The sequence below is a fragment of the Helianthus annuus genome, chromosome 6, assembly GCF_002127325.2.
Source record: "Helianthus annuus cultivar XRQ/B chromosome 6, HanXRQr2.0-SUNRISE, whole genome shotgun sequence".
Classification (NCBI taxonomy): Eukaryota; Viridiplantae; Streptophyta; class Magnoliopsida; order Asterales; family Asteraceae; genus Helianthus; species Helianthus annuus.
The window spans coordinates 39945707-39973539 of NC_035438.2; the positions used below are offsets into that span (position 1 = coordinate 39945707).

At 39.6% G+C, this 27833-nt stretch overlaps 1 protein-coding gene across 7 annotated transcripts; it reads left to right on the plus strand.

Moving 5' to 3' along the window:
• The first annotated feature begins 22573 nt into the window (after positions 1-22573).
• Positions 22574-27775, plus strand: LOC110865273 (carbon catabolite repressor protein 4 homolog 1). 7 transcript variants are annotated; one of them, XR_004860556.1, is made up of 11 exons: positions 22574-23179; positions 24418-25153; positions 25227-25484; positions 25575-25661; positions 25814-25867; positions 25983-26074; positions 26160-26274; positions 26357-26492; positions 27142-27296; positions 27367-27407; positions 27719-27775. XR_004860556.1 is itself a non-coding variant. In XM_022114513.2 (11 exons), exons 1-9 carry the CDS (start codon positions 23022-23024, stop codon positions 27285-27287), a joined length of 1782 nt encoding a protein of 593 aa, XP_021970205.1. In that variant the 5' UTR covers positions 22574-23021; the 3' UTR covers positions 27288-27296; positions 27372-27407; positions 27528-27708. The 7 variants fall into 7 exon arrangements, 4 of the variants coding, with proteins under 4 accessions (XP_021970205.1, XP_021970206.1, XP_021970203.1 ...); XR_002550467.2 differs by lacking the exon at positions 27719-27775 and adding an exon at positions 27528-27717; XR_002550468.2 differs by lacking the exon at positions 27719-27775 and adding an exon at positions 27531-27717.
• Positions 27776-27833: the final 58 nt, after the last annotated feature.

Sequence of the window (27833 nt, forward strand, 5' to 3'; positions counted from 1 at the left end):
TACGTTGTGAACTGCACCGAGTTCAGCTGGTAGGTTTAGTCTGTAGGCTACTTTGCCTATTCTTTCAGTTATTTCGAACGGTCCAACATACTGTGGATTGAGCTTGCCTCGTTTACCAAAATGAACCACACCCTTCCAGGGTGAGACTTTGAGTAGCACTCGATCCCCAACTTGGAATTCGAGCGGTTTTCTACGTTTATCAGCGTAGCTTTTCTGGCGATCACGAGCTGCCGCCATGCGTTGTCGTATCTGTGCAATTCGTTCAGTAGCATCAACTACCATTTCTGGACCTGTGATCTGACTATCCCCCACCTCTGCCCAACAGAGAGGTGACTGGCATTTACGTCCATACAATGCCTCGAATGGAGCGGCTTGTATGCTGGTGTGGTAACTGTTGTTGTATGAAAATTCCACCAAAGGAAGATGTTTCTCCCAGCTGTTGCCGAAATCGATAACACACGCCCGAAGCATGTCTTCTAGGGTTTGAATAGTGCGCTCAGACTGCCCATCCGTCTGAGGGTGGTAAGCTGTACTCATGTCTAATCGAGAGCCAAAAGCTTTGTGCATTGCTTGCCATAGTTCTGAAGTGAATCGTGCATCCCGATCCGAAATAATAGAGGTTGGCACTCCGTGCCTCGAAACAACTTCTTTCAAGTAGATGTCTGCCAATGTAGAGAACTTATCCGTTTCTTTGATAGCCAAGAAATGAGCAGACTTTGTAAGTCGATCTACGATCACCCAAATAGTATCATTCCCACGCTGGGATCTAGGCAGACCAGTGACAAAATCCACGGAAATTTCTTCCCATTTCCACTGTGGTATCTTGGGTTGTTGCAGTAGGCCTAAGGGTTTTTGGTACTCTGTCTTGACCCTCGCACAAGTCAAACACTTGCCGACGTAAGTTGCTATGTGGGCCTTCATGCTAGGCCACCAATATGTAGTTCTAAGATCGTGGTACATTTTATCCGAACCTGGATGTACCGAGTAGCGAGACTTATGAGCTTCATCCATCACAAGTTCTCGTAAACCGCCATATACGTCCTGTTACATAGTAGGCGCCGTCTTCCTTCTGTTCTAATCGTTGCCTTGAGCCGCGTAAGGCTTCAGCCCTGACGTTTTCTGGCTTCAATGCTTCCACCTGAGCATCTCGTATCTGTGCAGGAAGATCAGACTGAATAGTAAGCTGCAAAGCTCGTACACGCCTAGGTAGAGTGTCTTTTCAACTGAGAGCGTCAGCCACAACATTGGCTTTTCCTGGATGGTACTTGATGGCGCATTCGTAGTCATTAAGCAGCTCGACCCATCGTCGTTGACGCATGTTTAATTCCTTCTGCTTGAAGATATGCTCGAGACTCCTGTGATCGGTGTAAATAGTGCACTCGGTACCGTACAGGTAGTGTCGCCATATCTTAAGCGCGAAAACAACAGCTCCCAGCTCTAGATCGTGCGTCGTGTAGTTCCGTTCATGAACTTTGAGTTGCCGCGAAGCGTAGGCAATAACTTTATCACGCTGCATCAATACACAACCAAGCCCCTGTATCGATGCGTCACAATAGACTACAAAATCATCCGTGCCCTCTGGCAATGAGAGAATAGGTGCGCTGCATAGTCTATCCTTCAGGTACTGAAAAGCCGTTTCTTGTGTATTACCCCAACGATAGGTAACACCTTTCTGTGTCAACATGGTAAGCGGCTGTGCGATCTTGGAGAAATCTTTGATGAAGCGTCTGTAGTAGCCCGCCAAACCCAAGAATTGGCGTATTTCCGTTGGTGTACGCGGTGCAGGCCAGTTCCTGATCGAATCTACCTTGGATGGATCAACATGAATCCCCTCCTTGTTTACCACATGGCCTAAGAAATAGACTTCACGAAGCCAGAAGTCGCATTTTGAAAACTTGGCGTACAATTGTTCCTTTCGAAGAAGTTTCAAGATAAGACGTAAGTGCTGCTCGTGTTCCTCCTGACTCTTGGAGTAGATCAGAATGTCGTCGATGAATACTATGACGAACTTGTCTAGATAAGGTTTGCACACCCTGTTCATAAGATCCATGAAAACTGCAGGCGCGTTCGTTAGCCCGAATGGCATGACTAGAAACTCGTAGTGACCGTAGCGAGTTCTGAATGCTGTCTTGGAGACGTCCTCCTCCCGGACTCTCAGCTGATGGTACCCTGACCTCAGATCAATCTTGGAGTAGTAGCTCGACCCTTGCAACTGGTCAAATAAGTCGTCAATACGTGGAAGAGGATAGCGGTTCTTCACTGTGACCTTGTTCAGTTCGCGGTAGTCTATACACATCCTGAAAGTGCCATCCTTCTTTCTCACGAATAATACTGGAGCTCCCCAAGGCGAAGAGCTTGGACGAATGAAGCCCTTATCCAAGAGCTCTTGTAATTGCTTAGACAGTTCTTCCAGTTCAGTTGGAGCTAAACGATACGGTGCGCGGGCTATAGGTGCTGCTCCTGGAGCTAGCTCGACTTGAAACTCGACCTGGCGATGAGGCGGTAGACCAGGTAAATCTTCAGGAAACACTTGAGGAAAATCACGTACAACTGGGATATCCTCTATTCTTTTCTCTTTCGTCGATGCATCAGTAACTAGTGCCAAAATGGCAGTATGACCCTTTTGTAAACATTTCTGAGCCTTCAGGAAAGAGATGATGCCAACCACAGCACCACTCTTGTCGCCTTGAACTTCGAGAGGTTCTCTACCAGAACGAGGAATACGAATGATCTTCAGGATCTCTGCCTGCTGCTTGGATAAACAATCCATGCCAATGACGATGTCGAAACTACCCAGAACTATAGGAATGAGGTCGATGGAGAAAGTCTGACCAGCGAGGATAAGATTACAACCCTGAACTATGTGTGTGGCCTCTAGACTTTTACCATTAGCTAACTCTACGACATGTTTGGTGTTTAAGGGAGTTGGAGCACCTTTTAACATTTGGCTAACTTTCAAAGACACATAACTCGTATCCGCACCCGAATCAAACAATACAGTAACATAAAAGTCGTCAAGAAGAAACTTACCCATGACTACGTTGGGATCATTTCTGGCATCACCCTACCCCAACACAAATACACGAACCCTTGCTTCGTTGTCGTTGTTGTTCCCACCGTTGTTGTTGTTGCCATTGCCCTGATTGTTGTTATTGTTGTTGTTGTTGTTCTGGTTCCGGTTTAGCTGAGGGCAGTGTCTTTTGAAGTGACCTTCAGCGCCACAATGAAAACATCCCTTGTTGCCCTGTTGTTGATTCTGCTGTGCTTGTGGCTGCTGCTGATTCTGGTTCGCAGGCCGAGGGCTCCTACAATCCTTGGCCTCATGACCCATCTTGAGGCATCTTTGACAGCGACCCTTGTTACACTGGCCACTGTGGTGTCTGTTACAGTTGTTGCATCTTGGAAGGTTCCCTCGATATCCACCCTACCTGTGACTGCCTGAAGAGTGCTGACTGGGACTCTGATAACTGTCAGTCTTTCGTTGCTGAACTTGTGACTGAACTGAAGCTGATCCCTTGCTGGAATCTCCATCCCATTTTCTCTTGTTGTCGCTAGGAGTAGCAAGTGTAGTAGAAGTGGTAGCGGTAGCAGTAGCGCTGATACGTTTAGGCAGCTTGTTCTGTTCCACTGCCTGATCCGTGAGGCGATGAGCGAGGCGTTGAATAGCCTGGATGTTGTCAAGATTAGCCGATGTCACATGGCTCTGAATTTCTGGCGCTAACCCCTTGAGATACAACTCAATGCGCTTGATTGGAGGGTCCACCATAGTTGGACACAACACGGCCAGTTCGTTTGACCTTTTAGTATAAGCTTCAATTTCTGACCCAGTCATTTTCAAATGGTAAACTCATCTTCCAACTTGTGGATGTCTTCCCGTGTGCAGTATTCCCTTTTGATCAGTTCCTTGAAATCATTCCAAGGGGTGGCGTTAGCAGCTGCCAACCCTAAAATCTGAACATGCGCGTTCCACCAAGTTAGCGCAATTCCTTCAAGTGTGCCAGTGGCGTACTTCACCCTGCGAGCCTCAGGGCATTCACACATCTCGAACACAGACTCGAATACAAAACCTCGGACATCATGAGATTCACTAAACCTCGGACATCATGGCTTCACTAAAACTCGGACATCATGGGCCTCATAAGTTCGGACCCCTTGATACATTAACAAAACTCGGACGGGGGGGGGGGGGGGAAGGGCCTTAAAACTCGGACCACATGTGTAAAGGTCGGACAAGAGGGGCTCTCCCCTTAAAAGTCGGACAACCCTGTCCTTGGTCAAAAAGTCGGACCTCTCATAAACACAAGGTCAGACCCCCTTATCTTCTACAAAATTCGGACTAGCATGCTTATCAAAACTCGGACCCCTTTGTTAGCTATATAAAAATTCGGACCTCATTTATTCAAGAAGTCGGACTTGTATTCATCATAACAAACTCGGATCTAATGTTTTCCATTACAAAACTCAGACAAAACATTTATACAAACTTCGGACCCTATATATCATTCATAAAGTTCGGACCTTATTCTCATGAAACTCAGACAAACAATCAGTCATACCTACGACTATTCAAGTTCATTGTAATTGTAACAGTTACGTTTTCACGTTTTCACGACTAAGAAACCCTAACTTCATACATTTGCATTGCACTGATCAAATCAACAATCAATCTTTCTAACATATCATGCATCTAAATCATCAGGCAATTGATTACACAACTAATCAACATCATTTCACAAAAATCAGAATCCAAATCAATAAACACAGAACTAGTATGTGAAGAACTAGGGTTTTAGCATGAGTCAATCAATCAATGATTTACAATAACAATGATTAAACAATTACCTTGGATTGATTCTAGACAAAGAGAGGAAATCAAGAGTGATGAAGAGCTTGTGCCAATGATGAGGATGATGATTGCCAGAGAGGGTTAGAAAAAGTGAAAGTACGTGCTTTGATTCTTGGGTGATGATTAGTGAAAGGGATTAGGGTTAAGAATGATTAGAGTTTCACTAATAGCACTAAACACCCTTAAGTATTATCTATTACAGTTTCATCACCACATTCAAGTATTTGCCAAATCTTTCACACGTAACACATAACCAAGCACAATCACAATACACTTTATTGTATCAAAACGTATACAGTTACAAAGCAAACCAAACTGTGCAAATAAACAACTAAACAAACAGTGAGCGTGCAATAAATGCGAAAATGGAATCTTGGAAACTCGAGTTGTCACATTATCCCCAACTTGAAAGAAATTTCGTCCCGAAATTTAGCATGCGGTTACTGAGGAAGCTAGGTAAGTTGTATCGTTTACTGGTTTTCCTGGGGTGTCACATCATCCCCCCGTTGATTTGGAATTTCGTCTCGAATTCTGTAATAGTAGCTTCAGCCTCAGTAGTGGTTGCACGGTTTTTGAATAACTGGGATACTTGAGTTCCATTTGATCTTCTCGTTCCCAGGTATACTCTGGGCCACGACGGGAGTTCCAACGAACTCGTACAAGAGGTATTCTAGTGTTCTTGAGGACCTTAACATCCCGGTCCGTGATTTCAACTGGTTCCTCGACGAACTGCAACCGCTCGTCGATAGTGAGTTCCTTAAAAGGAACTATGAGAGTCTCATCTGACAGGCACTTCTTCAGATCCGACACGTGGAATACGTTGTGAACTGCACCGAGTTCAGCTGGTAGGTTTAGTCTGTAGGCTACTTTGCAAATTACTTTAGTCCCAACCACTATACCTAACATACAATCATCTATATATCGCGCTATCTCTTCTCCACCAATTATCATGATTCGATTTCGATTGAGTTTCGATTTCGAGCCGAGTTTCGATTGATTACCACACACAACATAAAGTAAACACGCACAAGTAACACATAAGGCACACACACACGTATATTAACACCAAAATCCGCGTAATTCGAGTCTCGAGTTTGATGATGATTAGATTAGCTCGATTATTGATTAATTGACTTTATCACATTGTTACTTCCTATTATTCACAGTCGTAAAGCGGTTCGCGTCGATAAATAAACTTCGATTAATTCGATTGTAATTAATTACTCTGCATAATACAAGTAACGTAAAAACATAAAATAGACTAACTACGGTCAAAGTAGTCAATCTTGACTTTGACTTTGACTTTCGGTAACACGGGGTTTTACAATATTCCTTACTCCATAGAACTAGCCAATGGTAAACTTGTTGAATCGGGCGAAGTTGTTAGAGGCTGCACATTAGAACTTTGTGAACGAAGATTTAGCATCGATCTCTTACCTATTCAATTGGGTAGTTTCGATATAGTGGTCGGAATGGACTGGTTGTCCAAGAACAAAGCTGAAGTATTTGTCATGAGAAAATCATTCGCATCCCTTTGGCGAATGATGAAACACCCATCGTACATGGAGAAAATCGAGACGCGCCTCTATGAATCATCCGTTGTATGCAGGCACAGAAGTGCCTAAGGAAAGGATGTGTTGCTTTCCTAGCACACGTTGTGGATAAGAAGGTGGTGGAGCCGAAACTCAAAGACATTCCAGTGGTGAGGGAATTCCCTGATGTTTTTCTTGAAGTTCTGCCAGGACTAGCTCCGCAACGACAAGTCGAATTCCGTATAGACTTGGTTCCAGGAGCCGCTCATGTAGCCAAAGCACCCTATCGGCTTGCACCATCCGAAATGCAAGAATTATCTACACAACTCCAGGAGTTGTTGGATAAAGGATTCATAAGGCCAAGCTTCTCTCCCTGGGGAGCTCCAGTATTGTTCGTAAAGAAGAAGGATGGAACACTACGGATGTGTATCGATTACAGAGAACTGAACAAGCTCACAATCTAGAATCGGTACCCACTACCAAGGATTGATGACTTATTTGATCAGTTGTAAGGATCAAGCTACTATTCCAAGACCGATCTTCAATCTGGATACCATCAGTTAAGGATACAAGAGGAAAGCGTACCAAAGACTGCATTTAGAACACGCTATGGGCATTACGAGTTCCTTGTGATGCCATTCGGACTGACGAACGTGCCAGCAATATTTATGGATCTGATGAACCGCGTATGCAAACCATATCTCGATAAATTCGTGATTGTATTTATCGATGATATCCTGATTTACTCGCGAACGAAAGACGAACATGAGCAACACCTCAGAACCATTTTGGAACTACTGAAGAAAGAAAAACTATATGCAAAGTTCTCAAAGTGCGAATTCTGGATTCGCGAAGTACAATTTCTTGGTCACGTTGTGATTGAGAAGGGCATTCATGTAGACCCGTCCAAGATTGAAGCCATAAAGAATTGGGAAGCCCCCAAAACCCCAACTGAAGTTCGACAATTTTTGGGTTTAGCGGGCTATTATCGACGGTTTATTGAGAATTTCTCAAAGATAGCTCAACCGCTAACTACCCTTACACAGAAAGACAAGAAGTACGACTGGGGTGACAAGCAGGAAGAAGCCTTCCAACTACTTAAGAATAAGCTATGCGATGCACCAATACTATCTTTACCCGAAGGAACTGAAGACTTCGTAGTATACTGCGACGCTTCACGACAAGGTTTGGGTTGCAAGTTCTGTAAGAAAACAGGACATAAGCTAAAGGAATGCCTTGACTTTAAGGAGTGGCTGGCTAAGAAAGGTAACGATTTTTTCATGATACTTGAGTCCTTTAATTTAAATGTTCCTGCTAATTCTTGGTGGTTTGATTCTGGTTCTATGGTTCATGTAACTAACTCTACTCAGGGTTTCCTTTCAATCCGGAAGCTGGGAAGAAACCAATGAACACTTAAAGTTGGGGATGATCGGGAATTAGAAGTGAATGCCATAGGAACATTACAATTATTTTTGAAAACTGGTTTATGTATTAAACTTTATGATACCTTATATGTTCCTGAGGTAACTCGGAACCTTGTATCAGGACCAAAGTTAGACATGGACGGTGTTGTCGTTTCTCATGGTCATCGCAAACTCTCTATTCTCTATGATTCCGTTGTTTATGGTACTGGCATTCTGGATGGTGGTCTCTATAGATTAGAACTAGATAATAATTTTTCCAAATCTTTGTTGTCATATAATATTAATGAATTACTCACAAAGATGGAAAAGAAACGAGACTTAGAGACTTCATCCATGTTGTGGCATCAACGTTTAGGCCACATCTCAAGAGAACGATTAAATCGTCTCGTAAAGGATGAAGTCTTACCTCCTCTCGATTTCACCGATTTTGGAACATGTGTCAAATGTCTTAACGGCAAAATGACATTAGCGAATAAGAAAGGTGCCACTAGGAGTTCTAATTTATTAGAACTCATTCACACTGACATTAGTGGTCCCTACCAAATCGCTGGCATAACAGGACATACTTCATTTATCACATTCATTGATGATTATTCTCGTTACATGTACTTGTATCTTATTAAGGAAAAGTCTGAATCTCTTACAACTTTTAAAGATTATAAAGCTGAAGTTGAAAAGCAATTAGATCGTCAGATTAAAGTTGTGAGATCAGATAGAGGCGGTGAATATTATGGAAGACATATTGATGTGGGTCAAGCTCCTGGTCCATTTTATGAGTTTTGTAAGGGCCAGGGGATCATGAACCAATACACCATGCCTGGTACACCTCAGCAGAACGGTGTCGCTGAACGAAGAAATCGTACCCTTATGAACATGGTGCGCAGTATGTTAGCCAACACTAATTTACCATTATTCCTCTAGACTGAAGCGTTAAAAGCAGCTGTTCATATACTCAATAGAGTTCCTTCTAAGTCTGTCCATAAAACTCCTTATGAACTTTGGACAGGAAGGAAACCGAGTCTTAAATACATGAAAGTATGGGGCTGCATTGCTGAAGCAAAACTCTATAATCCTTTCCTAAGGAAACTTGACCCTAAAACAGTTACCTGTTTCTTTATCGGGTATCCTAATCATTCAAAGGGTTATCGTTTCTATTGTCCTTCCCATGTCACCCATATTGTTGAAACCAAGCGTGCTGCATTCCTGGAGGATTTCAAGGTCAGTGGGAGCAGTACCAACCCTTACGAAGAATTGCAAGAAGTACAGGACGCGGGGGGAGAGACTCGTCGCTTACCATTACTCCGTTTACTCCTCTTGTACCCCATGCAACAACTGCACCTGAAGCCACTACACAAACTCCATCTCCACAATCAGAACCCATTATACCTCATAACGAAGGCACATCAAACACTCAAAACCAAGACAACGCTGAACCAGATAATCAACTCAGGAGGTCATCTAGGAAAAGACGGCCTACTAATTGGGATGATTATGTTACCAACCTGACTGAAATGGATGCAGGAAAGCTCAATGATCCTACCTCTTATAATGAAGCCATTAGTAATGACCAGTCTTCTAAATGGAATAAAACAATGATTGATGAGCTTGAATCCATGAAGAAAAATGACGTTTGGGATTTGGTCGAATTACCCAACGGTGTTAAACCTGTAGGTTGTAAATGGGTGTTCAAAACAAAACTGGATCCGAATGGGAACGTTCAATGCTACAAAGCGAGATTGGTTGCAAAGGGCTACACTCAGAAAGAGAGAATTGACTATCAAGAGACGTTTTCACCTGTCTCTCATAAAGATTCATTAAGGATCGTTGATGCGTGCTAGTGTGTATATAATTTAGATGTATATTTAAGCCCCTTTTTACACTTTTAGCCAAGTTTTAAATTTATAAAACACGATATTTACTAACACTAAACACACATATGGGCAAGTGCACCCATCGTGGATGTAGTATAGTGTTGGTAAGATACCGAGGTCGTCCAAGGACACAAGAGCTTTTAATACCAGTTTATCCTCAACGTCTAATCAAATCAAAAAGTGAGAAAAATGTTTTAAACTAAGAAAAATAGAAACTAACTAAATGCTGAAAAATAAAATAAAATAAAAACAGATAGACAAGATGAATCACTTGGATCCGACACGTGTGTTAGTATAACCTTTGATTATTTCCGCACTTTTGCACTTGTTTAAGAGATTATCTTAGTTATTGTAGTAGGCCCCTCTTTTGAAGGCGACGTTACCCTCAACCCAGTAGTTTGAGTCAGCAAGGATACAATCCTAAAGGGTCGGATTATTGAAAGATAATGAATTAAGTTATTAATGCAAATTGTGGTAGGCCCCGCTTTCGGCGGTGACGTTACCCTCGGCTAAGTAGTCTGAGTCAGCAGGGATACAGTCCTAAATAGCCGGGTTATAGTATTAATAGTAGTTAACTTATGAGGGGGTCAAAGAGTTTGGATCCCCGCTATCCAATACCTATGGGCATTGAAGGAGATCCTACTAAATTTGACCCAGGTCCCAAGCAGGACCTCTAAACGCTGAACAAGGGCAAGACCCTTACCAAACCGTTCCCTTAACCTCCGACCAGGTAGCCAACATACCTCCATATAGACCGTGGAGATATGAATGGTGAAAATCTTTTATTTTATATAGACAGTAAAATAACGCCAAGATACCACGGACAATCGATAAGGAAAGATCACCTTCAACATAAGTAACTAGTTATTAAAGTCATTAATACAAAATCAAATAAAAAGTGCAAAAGATTAAAAATAAAAAGTATTATACTAAACACTTGTCTTCACCAAGTGATGTAAGAGACTTAGGCAAACATGGCCTTGATTGTCAAGAACTCTTACGATCAATCTTGGATCCCGAGACGACTCACACACTCTATGATGGACAATGGATGATGGTGGTGGATGATGGTATTATGGTGGTGGTGGGTGGTGGATGAAGTGTGAGAGAGGTGGTGTGCCAAGGGATGAGATGGAATGAAACCAAGCACCCCTATTTATAGGCTGAACAGAAGGCTGGGCACGGCCCCGTGTCCGCTGGACACGCCCCCGTGCCCGTCTGACATTCTCTCTCTTCATTAATTGTAATTCGCAATTACAATTAATGCGCCTGCTGTACTTTCACCACGCCCCCGTGCCCGCTGGACACGGCCCCGTGGTGGGCAATGGAAGCTTCTACTAGTTTGTCTTTTCTGCTGCTTCTTGGGCATCGCCCCGTGTTCGCTGGACACGGGGCGTGTTCAGTCTTCTGTTTTCTCTTCTTTGCCTTGGGGGTTGCCGTTGAGGGTCCGGGTAGTCTACTTTTATTCCTTTTCTTGTATTTATGCTAGAATTAGTTGTCTTTTTGCTTCTTTTGTGATTTTGAGCTCATTTCATCCTGAAAATACAAAAGAAAGACAAAAACACTCTTTTTCCAACATTAGTACTTAAAAAGGGTTAGTTTTATGCCTTAATTGATGTGATTTATATGTTGCATTTTACACACATCAAATACCCCCACACTTGAACTTTTGCTTTTTTCTCAAGCAAAACTCTTTAAATGTGGCTTACACTCCCAAATGGAATAGGTAGAAGAGAAAGTTTTTTAGCTTGTCCTAGAGTGTCGGGAATCCAAGGTCTTTGTAAGTTTTATTTTTATTTATTTACAATCCTATTCGTTATGATTTATTTTGAACGTTTCATAAGATAATTTACTTATTTGGGCATATCATGCCTTATTAAAATTCCATTTATATACAAGTTCACATACCTCACGGGAGATCACTCAACACTCGGCCGAAGGTGTAGATTTTTTTTAGTGAATCACTCGTGAGCGGCATGGAACTACGCCTTCCATAGGCTTGCCAAGCAATCAATCCTCCTCCTTTTTAACTTTTTACCTTTGTAAATATCAAGAGGACTTTTGGGTGAAGGGTTAGGCTTGGGTTAAAGGTGGGTGGTTAGGGTTAGTGGTTAGTAAAAGGGCGAAAATCGTAAAAAGCGTCGGTTTCCGTGAAATACCTTGTTTTTAGTGACTTTTTATTTTGAAGTATTTCTCCAAACAAGCTTTTATATAGCTTTTGTTTGTTTTTGACTTCATCATTGTTTTTTTTTTCATCACATAAAAAGGAGAGTTTACGAAAAACCGAGCTTGTTACTAAAATAAAGGGTGAAAAATAAAAAGGGTTTTTTTGGTGGGTAAAAAGGGTTTTGGGGTAATGAAATGAAAGGTTTAGGCTCAAAGGGGCTATCTAGGGGGATTTTGGGTAGGTGGTAAAGAAAATGAAAAATAATGGTTTAGAAAGAAAAATATGGTTAGTCCTAATGCCTCCATCACTTACTTACTTGGGTTTAAGTTGGTAAGGACCGGGAATGTATCGTCGTGGCAAGTTCTAGAGTTGTAAGAACCAAGCGGCTATTCACACAAGAAACGAAAAATGAGCATTTAGTCTAAATATGTATATTTTTATGCTCAATAAAGGCTTAAAACTCACTTTTGTGGGAATGGGTTTTTAATGTGATCAAGTATATATAATCGAATTTTTAACTAGACTTGTTATGCCGTTTCGTAATTTTCTTATGTTGGTTCTTTGTTATCACGACGCTATCGGTTGTAAATTTGTAAAAATATAACCTTTTTAGAACTTGTTATTCCCAACTTAAACTAAGACAAGTAAATGAAAAAAAATGAAAAAGTTTTTGAAAAAAATTTGGGGTGTTTAGCGGTTCCAATAGAGTTTTGTGTAAGGCTTGTATTTAGGATTTGCAAAATTCAAGGTTTCAGCATCCCCCCACACTTAAATTACACATTGTCCTCAATGTGTCCAAAAATAAGGTTTTTTGGTTGATTAGAATGTGTAAAAGTATGTTAAAAAGCAAAGATTTATGTTACTGGCATCCTGGACACGGCCCCGTGGTGACCGGGCACGGCCCCGTGGTCAGGTGCCAGTAACAAAAATTAAAGAATTAAAACAGAAGCCTGGACACGGGGGCGTGTCCGCTGAACACGGCCCGTGTCCAGTTACCTGAACTGGGTGTTTTTCTGCAGGTGGCTCAGCACGGGGCCGTGTTGGTTGGGCACGGCCCGTGTTGAGCCTTCTGTGATGGAGATTTGTGTCGGGTTGCTCTGTTCTTCATGCATGGGTCCATTTTTCTCGTTCCCCTATTCATCCATTACCACCATGAGTGTGTTTTATTCGCTAAACAACCATCAATCTTAAAAACCATCATAACATTGCAAACATAGAGAGATATTACATAAAGATAAAGATGAAAGTACATAAATATTAAACTATGGAGTTCTAGCCCTATGTTTTATTCTAATTTAGCAAAATTTCCAAGAAGCTACTAATCTTGGTTAGATAAGGCTTTTTAGAACTCCTTCCGGGTGTAGTCCTCCTCATATATCGGCGAGCCACTCCTCTACCTCCCTTGGAAGGAGAAAAGAGGGCTCGTTTGCATTAGTTTGAGGAGTTTCGACTTCCGCTGGAATTTCTTGTGGGTGTTCCATGGGAGGTTCTGCGGGAAAGTCGTCCCACCCGGTAGGGTTGTTAACCCCGAGTGCCAAGTTCCAGTCCTGTTGTGGAAGCACTGGCTCCATAGGATGTGCTACAAGAATGTTTAACCTTTGGTGCAAAAGGTTAATTTCTTGGAAGCTACTTTCAAGTCCCATTGTAAGATCGTTAATACGGTCAATTAGGACCTCCTCTACTGAAGTCATTTCGTCGAGAGCTTCCCTCAATGCTATCACATAGTGCACAAGTGTAGCTTCAACGGACGGCCTTCTTCCCCTTCGGCTGTTTGAGGAATGAACGGATGATGTTTCGCTGTTTTCACTCGCCATTCTACGAAAAATAAACCAAAAGTAGTTTATATGACGAAACAGTTTCTGGACACGGCCCCGTGCTCATTGAGCACGGCCCCGTGTTCATCTTTCTGCAGAATTTCGAAACAAGGAATCTTTGGTTTTTAAGTTATTTTCTGAATTTATGTAGACTTTTTGGCAATAAATAACTTTAAACAATGTTACACAACATGTTTTCACCAAGATTCCATGATCAAAACTCATTGTTTCCTACCACAAAGGTTGAAGAATTCAAACCTTCCATGGTAGTTCTTGAAGAAAGATGAAAAGAAGGAAATGTCTAGAAGAGGAAAGGACAAGATGGGTTGTTGGAACCTTCTTTTAGACTTACCTAGGATTGTTTGAGAGAAGATTCTTTCAAATCTCTGTCCCAAGTTGGTCCAAATGTGCAGGATTTTTGGCTGCATTTATAGAAAACGACAGCCTTCTGGACACGGCCCCGTGTTCGCTGGACACGGCCCCGTGTGCAGATGAAATTCTGACACAGTTTGTCCGTATTCTGACGTTCTGATCAGAAGGGAATCTTTTGGTGGACACGGGGGCGTGTTGGCCGGGCACGGCCCCGTGTCGGGTAGCTGTTTATGAAGTTTGTCGCTACTAAGGAGTTTATTTATATCGGGTGGTTCTTGATTTGTTGGAACAACCCCAAAGTGCCTAAGATACCTTAATTGTCCTATACTAAGGCGAGAACGCAAGAGGTTATCGGTGAGGGTAATTCCTATTTTCATTCTAGGTGGACAAGTCCAACCCTTTTCCGGGCTCTCGTTAAAGAAGGTGTATGCCGAATCGCTCAGGTCTATGTATGCATCGAACGAAGTCGATGGGGAGTCCTTCACGGCACAATCGACAAAGGGACGACTATCGTCCAAGTCTTTTCTAGGTATGAAGGTATTTTCGGGAGCAACGAGGTTGTCGGAATGCGGTTCCAACATTTCCTCATGGTCATCATCTTGGGATGGATCTATAAAATCCTTCCTAAGTTCTTTTGACCAATTGAGAATTAGCTCTTCTAGTTGAAATAACTCGTCAAGGAGCATTTCTCCTAGAATATCTGGTTGGGCGCATTCGAGGGAGAGATAGTGCTTATTTTTACTTTCGCCCCTCTTAAGGTTACAAGGAATCGGTGGGTCTATATAGTGGGGCCTATAATTGAGAAAATAACATTTTAATTCCTCATGTTCGCCTCCACATAATCGACACCACATACCATAAGAGTGCCGAAAGTAAAAAGAATTACTATCACTCATGTTTGTGTCAGAAATTACCAACCGCCGGGATTTAACGGTTCTGTTTTCAGTAAGAGAATCTTGGGCACGGGGGCGTGTTGAGTGGACACGGCCCCGTGTTCAGCTTACTGTCTGACTTAAAACAGGATTGCCAGTTCCAATGATTGAGCACGGGGGCGTGTTCAGCAGGCACGGCCCCGTGTTGAGCTCTGCAGAAGCTGAAAATCTACGAAAAATCCTAAAAATTAAAGAAAAAAATGAAAATATGATTAGGCCGTTAATTCCTAACTTTCTTAAAATCCTTGTGTCCCCGGCAGCGGCGCCAAAAACTTGATGCGTGCTAGTGTGTATATAATTTAGATGTATATTTAAGCCCCTTTTTACACTTTTAGCCAAGTTTTAAATTTATAAAACACGATATTTACTAACACTAAACACACATATGGGCAAGTGCACCCATCGTGGACGTAGTATAGTGTTGGTAAGATACCGAGGTCGTCCAAGGACACAAGAGCTTTTAATACCGGTTTATCCTCAACGTATAATCAAATCAAAAAGTGAGAAAAATGTTTTAAACTAAGAAAAATAAAAACTAACTAAATGCTGAAAAATAAAATAAAATAAAAACAGATAGACAAGATGAATCACTTGGATCCGACACGTGTGTTAGTATAACCTTTGATTATTTCCGCACTTTTGCACTTGTTTAAGAGATTATCTTAGTTATTGTAGTAGGCCCCTCTTTTGAAGGCGACGTTACCCTCAACCCAGTAGTTTGAGTCAGCAAGGATACAATCCTAAAGGGTCGGATTATTGAAAGATAATGAATTAAGTTATTAATGCAAATTGTGGTAGGCCCCGCTTTCGGCGGTGACGTTACCCTCGGCTAAGTAGTCTGAGTCAGCAGGGATACAGTCCTAAATAGCCGGGTTATAGTATTAATAGTAGTTAACTTATGAGGGGGTCAAAGAGTTTGGATCCCCGCTATCCAATACCTATGGGCATTGAAGGAGATCCTACTAAATTTGACCCAGGTCCCAAGCAGGACCTCTGAACGCTGAACAAGGGCAAGACCCTTACCAAACCGTTCCCTTAACCCCCGACCAGGTAGCCAACATACCTCCATATAGACCGTGGAGATATGAATGGTGAAAATCTTTTATTTTATATAGACAGTAAAATAACGCCAAGACACCACGGACAAACGATAAGGAAAGATCACCTTCAACATAAGTAACTAGTTTTTAAAGTCACTAATACAAAACCAAATAAAAAGTGCAAAAGATTAAAAATAAAAAGTATTATACTAAACACTTGTCTTCACCAAGTGATGTAAGAGACTTAGGCAAACATGGCCTTGATTGTCAAGAACTCTTACGATCAATCTTGGATCCCGAGACGACTCACACACTCTATGATGGACAATGGATGATGGTGGTGGATGATGGTATTATGGTGGTGGTGGGTGGTGGATGAAGTGTGAGAGAGGTGGTGTGCCAAGGGATGAGATGGAATGAAACCAAGCACCCCTATTTATAGGCTGAACAGAAGGCTGGGCACGGCCCCGTGTCCGCTGGACACACCCCCGTGCCCGTCTGACATTCTCTCTCTTCATTAATTGTAATTCGCAATTACAATTAATGCGCCTGCTGTACTTTCACCACGCCCCCGTGCCCGCTGGACACGGCCCCGTGGTGGGCAATGGAAGCTTCTACTAGTTTGTCTTTTCTGCTGCTTCTTGGGCACGGCCCCATGTTCGCTGGACACGGGGCGTGTTCAGTCTTCTGTTTTCTCTTCTTTGCCTTGGGGGTTGTCGTTGAGGGTCCGGGCAGTCTACTTTTATTCCTTTTCTTGTATTTATGCTAGAATTAGTTGTCTTTTTGCTTCTTTTGTGATTTTGAGCTCATTTCATCCTGAAAATACAAAAGAAAGACAAAAACACTCTTTTTCCAACATTAGTACTTAAAAAGGGTTAGTTTTATGCCTTAATTGATGTGATTTATATGTTGCATTTTACACACATCAATCGTTATGGCCCTAGTAGCTCATTTTGATTTAGAGCTGCATCAGATGGACGTCAAAACTGTTTTCCTTAACAGAGACTTAGACGAAGATGTTTACATGAAATAACCTGAAGGCTTTAAACCTGAAGGTCAGGAGCATCTAGTCTGTAAGTTGAAGAAATCCATTTACGGGTTAAAAGAAGCATCACGTCAATGGTACCTCAAGTTTGATGAAGTCATGAAGAGGCAAGGTTTTATGAAGAATCAAGTGGATCAATGCACATACCTCAAGATGAGTGGGAGTAATTTTACTATACTTGTCCTTTACGTAGATGATATTCTGTTGGCAAGTAATAGTTTAGACATGTTGCATGAGTCGAAGCGGTTACTCTCGCATAACTTCGACATGAAGGATCTCGGAGATGCTTCTTACGTCATTGGCATCGAAATTCACCGAGATAGACATAAAGGGATCTTAGGATTGTCTTAAAAGACTTACATAGATCGTGTCCTTACACGTTACAACATGCAACAGTGCAAACCCTCCGCCGCTCCAGTAGTTAAGGGAGATGTTTTCGGTTCATTCCAGTGTCCGACAACAGAGGTTGAAAAGGAGCAAATGAGCCAGATACCTTACGCGTCAGTAGTCGGGAGCCTGATGTATGCTCAAGTCTGTACTCGCCCAGATATCGCTTATATTGCTGGAATGCTAGGCCGTTATCAGACTAATCCTGGTCTAGATCACTAGAAAGTAGCAAAGAAGGTCCTTAGATATCTGCAAGGGACGAAAGACTATAAACTGGCTTATAGAAGAAGTGATCACTTAGAAGTGGTAGGTTATTCTGATTTGACTTTGCCAAATGCAAAGATGACAAGAAATCCACTTCGGGCTACATCTTTATGTTAGCAGGCGGACATATCTCATGGAAGAGTCATAAACAACAGTTAACTACAACTTCCACAATGATGGCAGTATACATTTTGTTTACAACGCAAACTGTCACGGAATGTTGTTTAGAAATCTGATCACTGGACTCAAAATCGTTAATTCAATTTCTAGACCATTGAAGCTTTACTGTGATAACTCAGCTGCCGTTAGTTTCTCGAACAGTAACAGTTCGATTGGAGCTGGTTTATATCTCGATACAAAATATTTGTTCGTACGTGAACGAGTTGAGGAAAATAATCTTTGTATTGAGTATATTAGTACTAAAGATATGCTTGCGGATCTAATGACTAAAGGTCTCCCACCTAAAGTTTTCGAAGAACATGTATCGAATATGGGACTTACTAAAGACCTTATTTAATGGCATATTATACTAGCTTATGTTTTTAATTAATGAATTTTCCTCAGTTTGATTTTGTATGTCTCTAACATATGTTCTGCCGGTGTAATGATATATAAACAAATATAAATACAAGTCAGACGCTAAAGGGCTTATGCGTATTTTGATCATAACTATTAGGTTTTAAATTGAGGCTATAGTATGACTAATGGGGGTCCTGAGTCGAATGATGATTCAATGGCTGTATTTCTTTGCTATAGTTCTTGGTTTAAAGCTAAAATGCTCCTGGCCAGACTCATCTAATACTCATAATAAATGATTACTTGGCTAAGTGGGAGAATGTGAGATTAAATATATTATTGTTATAATATTTAATCTTGTAGCCATTATAATCATTTATATTATATAGATCAAAATATATTAATAACCTATTAATAATTAGTTGGTAATTGTTGATGGACCATATTACCCTTATTAACTAATTAGGTTTCCTCTTGGGTGTATATATAAGGAGATTATTAGAGAGTTTAAGGGTTAGACGATTAGACAATTTCACAACCCTCATAACATCATTCTCGGCTCTCTCTCCTAACCGAAATCAACCCTTGTTTCGGTTTCATCACCATCATAACTTTACACCCTAAGGAGGAACCAGATCATCCTGACAATCATGTCGAACTCGATGGCTGCCTCTCTGACTGGATTCTCTGCTGGCCTGTCTGCTGTAACAGGTATGTTATTCATGTTTTCCATTATATCTAAACAGAACTGATCAACAGTTTTGTCATCACATCCCATTTAACCCATCTCATCTTGTTGACGTTTCCTTTTTTATCCCATACAAAATCCCTTCTTATGCCTTCAATCTTCTTTATTACATTTTTAGGAGCCGAAAAATAGAAAGGTAATAAGACGGCATGCTACCCAAGACAGCTTTAGCCAAAGTCACCCGTCCAGCAAAAGATAGCGTGTTAGCCTTCCAAGTCGATAATTTACGCTGCACTTTCTCTATCACATTTCTCCAATTCTTACTAAGTTTCATGTTGGCTCCTAACGGGATTCCGAGGTAGTTGAAAGGGAGTTTTCCAACCGAGCACTTTAAAATTTTAGCCATATCACTCACCTCATCATAGCTGACACTAACACCAAACAGGCTACATTTATTATAGTTGACTTTTAGGCCCGTGACAAGATAAAGACATCTAAGAAAGCGATTCAGGCTAACAATATTATGGGCCGACCATTCACCGACAAAAAATAACGTCATCCGCATAGCAAAGATGCGTAATCAAAGGGCCATCGTTCGGCAACTTTACCCCATGATAAAGCCCAATATTAGCTGTCTTTTTCATGAAAAGGATAACAACTTCCATCACAATAATAAAAAGCTATGGGGAGAGCGGGTCACTTGCTTGAGCCCCCATTTGAAAGCAAATTCACTTTTACATGTTAACAAATTCGAAACATAAAAAGGAACCACTTAGTTAAAAGTATTTTGAATATTTATGGCATGGCTAATGAATGAGACATTGAGCCAGTATTTTAAATAGTTTAGTGTTTAATGAAAGTGTGTTATTTACAAGTTTAAGGCTTGAAAACATGATGAAAGACTTGTATAAGAAAGTGCTTGTAACAATTTCATTTAGTACTTCAACACCTACAACAAATCTTATATTTATGAGCTTTTCAAACTTTAAATTGTTTTAAAATCTTCGGAGAGTTTTATTAATTTTATATTATAGCATTACATTTTTTAAAACTTTGTTCATTTTATAACCAAACATTTAGTGATCATTACGTGTTCTTAATATATTTCATTTATTTCCACTAATCATACATGTCGCATTTGAGCTTGTTAATCTTAATCTTGATTTTCTATTATGTATTTAATTTTTTGTTGGTATTGTATCGATATTTCATCATATACGTACCAACCTAGTTTCACCGCCACTTCTTTGAGTCTGTTAAGTTTTGTAAGGGTGGTGCTAACCATGCCTCACTTTCCCTTTTTTTATTGAATTGTCTCTCTTCCTCTTAAGTTTTACACCAAGCAATTCAAATCTTCTTGTTTATTAACGTGTTGAAAATAAGAAAAAAAAAACGTGGTTTAAGAAAATTAAAAATGTTTTAAAAAAGGAATAATGGATTTTAATAATCTTAACTATTCGCCATTGGTCGGCATCGGTCTCAACTTCAAAAATTCCCACTGATAATCCCACTTTTTAACTTATTGTAAACTATTGAGCATTTTCTAACTGAGGTCTAAGCTTTTTGGTGACATGAACGCTGACATGGTTGTTATTTGATGAGGTGGCAATTATGTAGTACTCTTATCACCATCTCATCTCCACCTCTACCTTAACTCCACCACCACAAGCTGCCACCACCCTACCTCCACCACCGTCGCCACCTCAATTCCACCACCACAATCACCATCATCCGCTACCACCCACCTCCACAACCGCCACCCACCTCCACCTCAACTCCTCCACCACCACCACTAGGCACCTCCACCACCAATACACAAAGTTATACACCGGAATCGAAAGCAATGGCTGAACTTTCAACAAACGTTCCGGTGAAGTCGTCGGAGGTACACCGGAATCGAATTCGTTGAAAAAGTTGCTAATACGAACTTACTTGATTGTGCCCTAACTCTGTGTGTGTATGTGTATGTGTAGATGAACACACAGAAAAAGAGTGAGATTCGTATAACTTTGTGTGTATTGTTGGTGGAAGAGTAGAGGTGGAGGTGGGTGGCGGTGGCTACTGGTGGTGGTGGAGGAGTCAAGGTGGAGGTGGGTGGCGGCGGTGGATGTGGAGGTGGGTGGTGGTGGAGTTAAGGTGGAGGTGAGATGGTGATGAGAGTGCCACATTATTGCCACATCATCAAATAACAACCACGTCACCAAAAAGTTAACTGGGTTAGATCTCAGTTAAAAAATGCCCAATGGTTTACAATACGTTAAAATGTGAGACCATGAGTGAGAATTTTTTAAGTTGGGACCGTTGCCGTCCAATGACGAATAATTTTGATTATTAAAATCCAGTATTTCTATAAAAAATAAACGTGTTCATTTAGAAAAATGAATGTATTCGTGTTCGTTTATATAAGCTCGTTAACATTCTAAGCGAACAATTCACGAACAAACATATTTGAATATTAACGAACATAAATGAATAAACGAACACTCATAAATGCAACAACTTTCCACCGAATCGTTAACTGAAAGTTCAATTTATTTACAGGCCTGAGGGATGACAAAATAAATACACCAAACTTTTTATCGTTTGAAAAACATGATTATTTTTTAAAGACATTTTATAAAGAAACAAATATTACTTATAGAAACTGTTTTTAACGCTATTTTTGAGTTTATAGAGAAGGGGTTTTTTAAAAGAATTCTTTTCCCTTTTTTATTTTTTGAAAAACGTTTCTACATTTTTTCTTTTACATAGTGTTTTTAAACCTTAAAAAACATTTTACAAATAATGATTTTCAAATGAAGGACAAGTTTTAAATTGATTTTCTAGAGGTGTGACTAGACAAATAAGAAAGAGTGGTATATTTAGGCTAACAATTTCGTAACTAATCTTGCCTCTTGCTAATCTTATATTTTATTTTATCCATGTAGTAAGCAATCTTGTATGCTAATGAAATAATGTTTCACAATAATTGATATACATAATCACATACAACAATTGCTCTTAAATAATCACATACAACAATTGCTATTAAATTTTATTAAGTATATGGATTTCTGACATGACCTGAAAACACGACACGAAATTTGCGGGTTTAGGTTTAGTCTAAACATGTTTGGGTCAGGTTTGGGTCAACCCAGTCAGGTTGACGGGTTGACCCATTTAACCCATTTATATTATATATCTTTTTTTACAATATATGTTATGTCACAAATTAATTTACATGTATATTTTATGCATAATTATAACTTGAAAAAAGAGATTGACATAAAGTTTTATAATTAAAATACAATTGTATTGTATACAATTTTTTTAGTAAAATTTTAATTTAGATATATTAATTTGCGATTTTTTTAAATTTGGGTTGAACGGGTCGTGTTCGGGTTAACCTACTAATATTTGGGTCGTGTTCGGGTTCATATGTATGACAAAATCTTCGGGTTCGTCTAAAATTTTTGGGTTGAGATCGGGTTAAACCCGCCAACCAATGAACCCGATCCGTTTAACACACCCTAAATCTTATCACTCGTCATCATTTCAAAATAGGAAAAGCATATTATAGAAAACAAAAACATATATTATAGAAAACAAAAAGGTGATTAATATATCACAGTTTAATTTCATTTTCCTTTGCAAAATACAAAATCTGACGAAATAGAATAGAAAAACAAATAATAATAAGAAATTAAAAATTAGGTCGTCTTCTTATCTGTGTGTTGTAAAACCCCAAATCCCCAATACATACAACACAATACAACACGCCCAATCAAATCAAATCACAAACCCTAATTCTCCTTCTTCAAAATCCAATCAATCAATCAATCAATAATCCCCCTTTCCAATCACAACATCAACTCTTCACCTTCACGATCTTCTTCCAGAACCTTCTCAATCAATCTCAGAATCTCAATTCCCCCAAATTAGGGTTTCCAATTTCAAAATCTCATATCAAACAATTGCGCAATTCTGGCGCCTGTACACGCTATGTAATGGCGGATTCGCCAGGTGTCCGCCACGTATTCCAATTCCTTAATATACTTTTACTGTCATCTTCTTTGTTGTTTATTAAATTAGGGTTAGGGTCTGTTCGAATTAGGGTTTGTTTGTTGTTGTTTTAATTACAAGTATGCTGAGTGTGCTGAGAGTGCACCTTCCGTCCGATATTCCGATTGTGGGCTGTGAGCTTTCGCCGTACGTGCTTATACGTCATCCTGATAAGACTGTTTCTACTGAAGATGTTCCTGAATCTGCGCCAGTTGAGGGTTGTTTTTTGAGATATAAGTGGTGAGTTGTTAGTTATTAGTTATTCTTGCAGCTGTTTTTAACTGTTTCTTTGATTAGTAATGAGTGCATATTGTTTACTGAATGCTTCACTCTTTAGTTGCAGTATTACTTTTTATTAATATTAATGTGTTGTGATAAATTTTGCTAATTGTATTTGATTAGTATGATTGTGCTTTAACAATGAGTATTAGTTTGTGTAAACTAGTGAATCTGTTATCATTTTGCCGAATAATTCACAATTAATGAACGGCTTGCTGTTTGAATGCGGTATATCTTTCACGTTAATATGCTGTGACAGTTTATTTATTTGAATTTGATTTGTATGATTGTGTTTTGGGATTAAGTATTAGTTTGTGCAAATTGTAATATCTTTGAAAGTTTGCTTGATGACAAGTGAACCTGCTCTTGTTTTGCTGAATATCGTCAGTTAGACTTTTGTTCCTTATAAAGATTACTTGAGGCCTGGTAGAGTGGTAGGTGGTGCTAAATGAGTGTGATCGTCGAGTTTGTGTTCCTGCTTGCATGTGTGTGTGCGTGTGGTGGGGGGGGGGGGGGGTTAACTGTAATAATAAGGACAGACATAAGTACATAACGGAGGTTTGGAATTTTGTTAAAACTTATAGGAATATGATTTTTTTGGTATCTTTTTTATTTCTCTGGTTTCATTTATTTTTTGTGATCAGTGAAGTTGTACAGTCATTTATTTAGCTCAGATGTTGTGTTTATAATCATATTGTTGAAGTTTTTTTACCTTTTTAATGTATCTTATTTATTTCTGTGTTTTTCATCCATTTTGTGTTATCAGTGAAGTTGCAGGGCCTTCATTATTGAACTCAGATGCTGTGTTCATAATCATATTGTTAAAGTTTTCAATTTTTTTTTGTATCTTGTTTATTTTTGTGTTTTTCATTTATTTTATGTGATCAGTGAAGTTGCACGGTCTATTATTTAGCTCAGATGTTGTGTTCATATAATCATATTGTTAAAGTTTTCTACTTGTATCTTCTTTATTTATGTGTTTTTCATTTAATTTTGTGTGATTAGCGATGCTAGAAGGCCTTAATTATTGAACTCAGATGCTGTGTTCATAATCATATTGTTAAAAGTTTTCTACTTTTTTGTATCTCTTTTTTTCTGTGTTTTCATATATTTTCTGTGATCAGTGAAGTTGCACGGCCTTAATTATTGAACCCAGATGTTGTCTTCATAATCATATTGTTATTCTACTTTTGTTGCAGGTATCGCATACAGAGTGATAAAAAAGTTGCTATCTGTAGTGTACATCCATCCGAACAAGCCACTTTGCAGTGTTTAGGCTGTGTTAAAGCCAAGATACCCGTTGCTAAAAGCTACCATTGCACTCCAAAATGTTTTTCTGATGCATGGCAACACCATCGTGTATTACACGAGCGTGCTGCCAGTGCCGTTAACGAGAACGGAAACGAAGAGGAGGATATTTATGGGCGATTCAATAATACAACATCCGGGATAAACAATAATAACAACAGTAATACAAGTGTACAACCTGTTGTCAACGGTACAACGCCATTATATCCCGCTGCAGTTACACAAAGAAACGGTGGTGAAACTTGGTTTGAAGTCGGGCGTTCGAAAACATACACACCAACAGCAGATGATATCGGCCATGTTCTTAAATTCGAGTGTGTTGTGGTAGACTCAGAGACAAAAACGCCTGTCGGACAACCAAACACTATACTAACATCTCGTGTGATTCCTGCTCCATCACCGAGTCCAAGGCGGTTGATTTCCGTCACCAATGCTGACGTGGCAGGCCATTTGGATTCATCTTCGGGAACTTTTACTGTGCTTTCGTATAATGTTTTATGTGATTCGTATGCTACTAGTGATTTGTATGGTTATTGTCCTTCGTGGGCCCTCTCTTGGCCTTACCGCAGGCAGAATTTGTTAAGAGAAATCGTTGGCTACCTTGCAGACATTGTTTGTCTTCAAGAGGTGAGTTTGACACATTGACTTTAATTCCTTGTAAGGCTGTGCTAAGTTTGACTTTGACTTATTTTTGTTTCAGGTTCAAAGTGACCATTTTGAAGAATTTTTTGCACCCGAGCTCGACAAACACGGATATCAGGCGCTTTTTAAGAGGCGAACTACTGAGGTTTACAATGGCAGTAATCAGACTATTGACGGATGTGCTACATTTTTTCGCAGAGATAGATTCTCACACGTGAAAAAATACGAGGTTGAGTTCAATAAAGCCGCACAATCTTTAACCGACGCTTTGGTTCCTAATGCACAGAAGAAAACCGCTTTAAATCGACTGGTCAAGGTAGCTTTAAATCTTTAACTGATCATTCGTTTCAATAGATTTGTTATGGGTTAAATGTGTCATTTATGATGATAACTTTGTGGTCTTTAGGATAATGTTGCATTAATTGTCGTTCTAGAAGCAAAGTTCAGTAACCAAGGTGTGGATAATCTTGGGAAGCGACAACTTGTTTGTGTGGTAAGATACTACAACACATACATTAGAATATTTAAACTCTTAATTAATGTGTCTGACCGGATTGTCACATTCATATAAAAGTTCTAAATGTATAATACAAAAAACATGTATGAAAATTCACCGACTTCACTCTTTTCTCTTTTGGAGTGTAGGCAAATACTCATGTGAACGTGCAGCATGACCTAAAGGATGTGAAACTGTGGCAGGTTTGACCTTTGAAATATATATATTTGTTCATCATTGTTATCTTTCTTGTTATCGTTATCAATACTACTACTATATTATTATTTACAAAACGTGTTTGGTTGGCAAATGGTGAAGGTTCACACACTGTTAAAAGGACTCGAAAAGATAGCCGCCAGTGCAGATATTCCAATGTTAGTGTGTGGTGACTTCAATTCAGTTCCCGGAAGGTGAGTAAAGGGTGTATAGTTTAGTAAAATAAAACGTTAATACTTTATTACTTTCAATAAAACATACAACGTTAAACATTTACAGTGCTCCACATGCCCTTCTTGCAATCGGAAAAGTTGATCCAATGCATCCAGATTTAGCTGTAGACCCTCTTGGAATTCTACGACCTGCCACCAAACTTACTCACACTCTCCCCTTGGTAATCTACGCACCTTTAACTGTTAGTTGAGCGTTTTTAGGAATTATTGCACTTTGTTTAACTATGATTTCATATTTTTCAGGTTAGCGCATACTCGTCGTTTGCTAGAATTGGTTATGAGCAACAGAAAAAGAGAGTGGACCCTAATACAAACGAACCCTTGTTTACAAATTGCACAAGAGACTTTATCGGCACCCTTGATTACATATTCTACTCTGGTATATGTTTATTCTTTATTTTTGCTTGTATGGCTTGCTATGTCATCCTCTCTTAAAAGTATTTTTTGTAGATTTTTTTTGATCATGAGCAAATGCCATTTTCGTCCTCCCTGAGGTTTCCTCAGTTTTGCGACTTTTGTCCAAATGTTTGTTTTCCGCATCTGGATCCAAAAGGTTTGAAATTTTGCCATTTTCATCCGGCTCGTTAATTCAATCCATTTTTATTTGTCAAGTCAGGGATATTTCCATCTTTTTTGTCAACATAAAGGCCAATTCGGTCTTTTTCACTTTATGTACAAGCATTTAGCATAATGTTTAAGTATTTACTTAAAAGGGAAATTCGGTCTTTTTCACTTTATGTACGAAAATACTCCTGACTTAACGAAGAAAAATGGATGGAGTTAACGACCCGGATGCAAATGGCAAGATTTCAAACCTTTTGGATCCAGGTTTTGAAAAAACAAACCTTTAGACGAAAGTCTCAAAACTGGCCAAACCTCAGGGACGAAAATGGTATTTTACTCTTTGATCATTTTATGATTAATTTCTAAATTAGTCGGAAACTGGGATTAATTGAAAACTTAAAACATGTGATCATCATCCAAACACTACATCTTTGAATTTATTATACTGTAACTGCTTATTTCAGCTGATAGTTTGACGGTGGAGTCATTGTTGGAGCTTTTGGATGAAGATAATTTGAGGAAAGATACAGCACTTCCTTCTCCAGAGTGGTCATCTGATCACATTGCACTCTTAGCTGAGTTTCGGTGCAAGCCACGCACTAGACGTTAACGCTTTTAGGCAAGTAATTTAAGCTCACAGTTATCATTCAAATAATCAAGAAATCGCGTATTAATCCAAGTGTTTGCATATCAGGTTGAATAATGGTGATAGAAGTGAAGGGAAACCAATGTAAGTGAAAAGTGTGAAAAAAGTAGATTTTGTAGGGAATTTGTGCAATGATCTACTACTCTGTATCATGCTACCTTTGACTCAGGAAAATCAATCGTTTTAATAGAAATATAATTTCAGCAGTTTAACTTAGTCGTGACCCATGAGTTGAAGTTTTCTCGTGGAGCAGGTGTTTCAATGGTGGGGGGAAATAGAGGAATGAAAGATGTGTGACACTTTTTGTTTGTTACTATTTAAATTCGTTACATACGGCCCAGTTTGAATTGAATACAAAAGTTTTAATGACATTTCGTTTTTTGTTCTTGTTTCAGTGTGGTTCTTGCTGTTACAAATTGTTGATCTTATTGATTTTGGGTTTATTTCCCTTTGTTTACTCTTCATTGCAAAAAATGTGCAGTTTACATCATAAGATTAGATTTAAGTTGA

What these genes read in the sequence shown, in the direction of transcription:
- LOC110865273 (XM_022114511.2), top strand. Translation starts at nt 23,022, where the DNA reads ATGCTGAGTGTGCTGAGAGTGCACCTTCCGTCCGATATTCCGATTGTG. An exon ending in TGTTTTTTGAGATATAAGTG is followed by an intron (nt 23,180 to 24,417) that starts GTGAGTTGTTAG and finishes CTTTTGTTGCAG; the next exon opens with GTATCGCATACAGAGTGATA. An exon ending in AGGATGTGAAACTGTGGCAG is followed by an intron (nt 25,868 to 25,982) that starts GTTTGACCTTTG and finishes CAAATGGTGAAG; the next exon opens with GTTCACACACTGTTAAAAGG.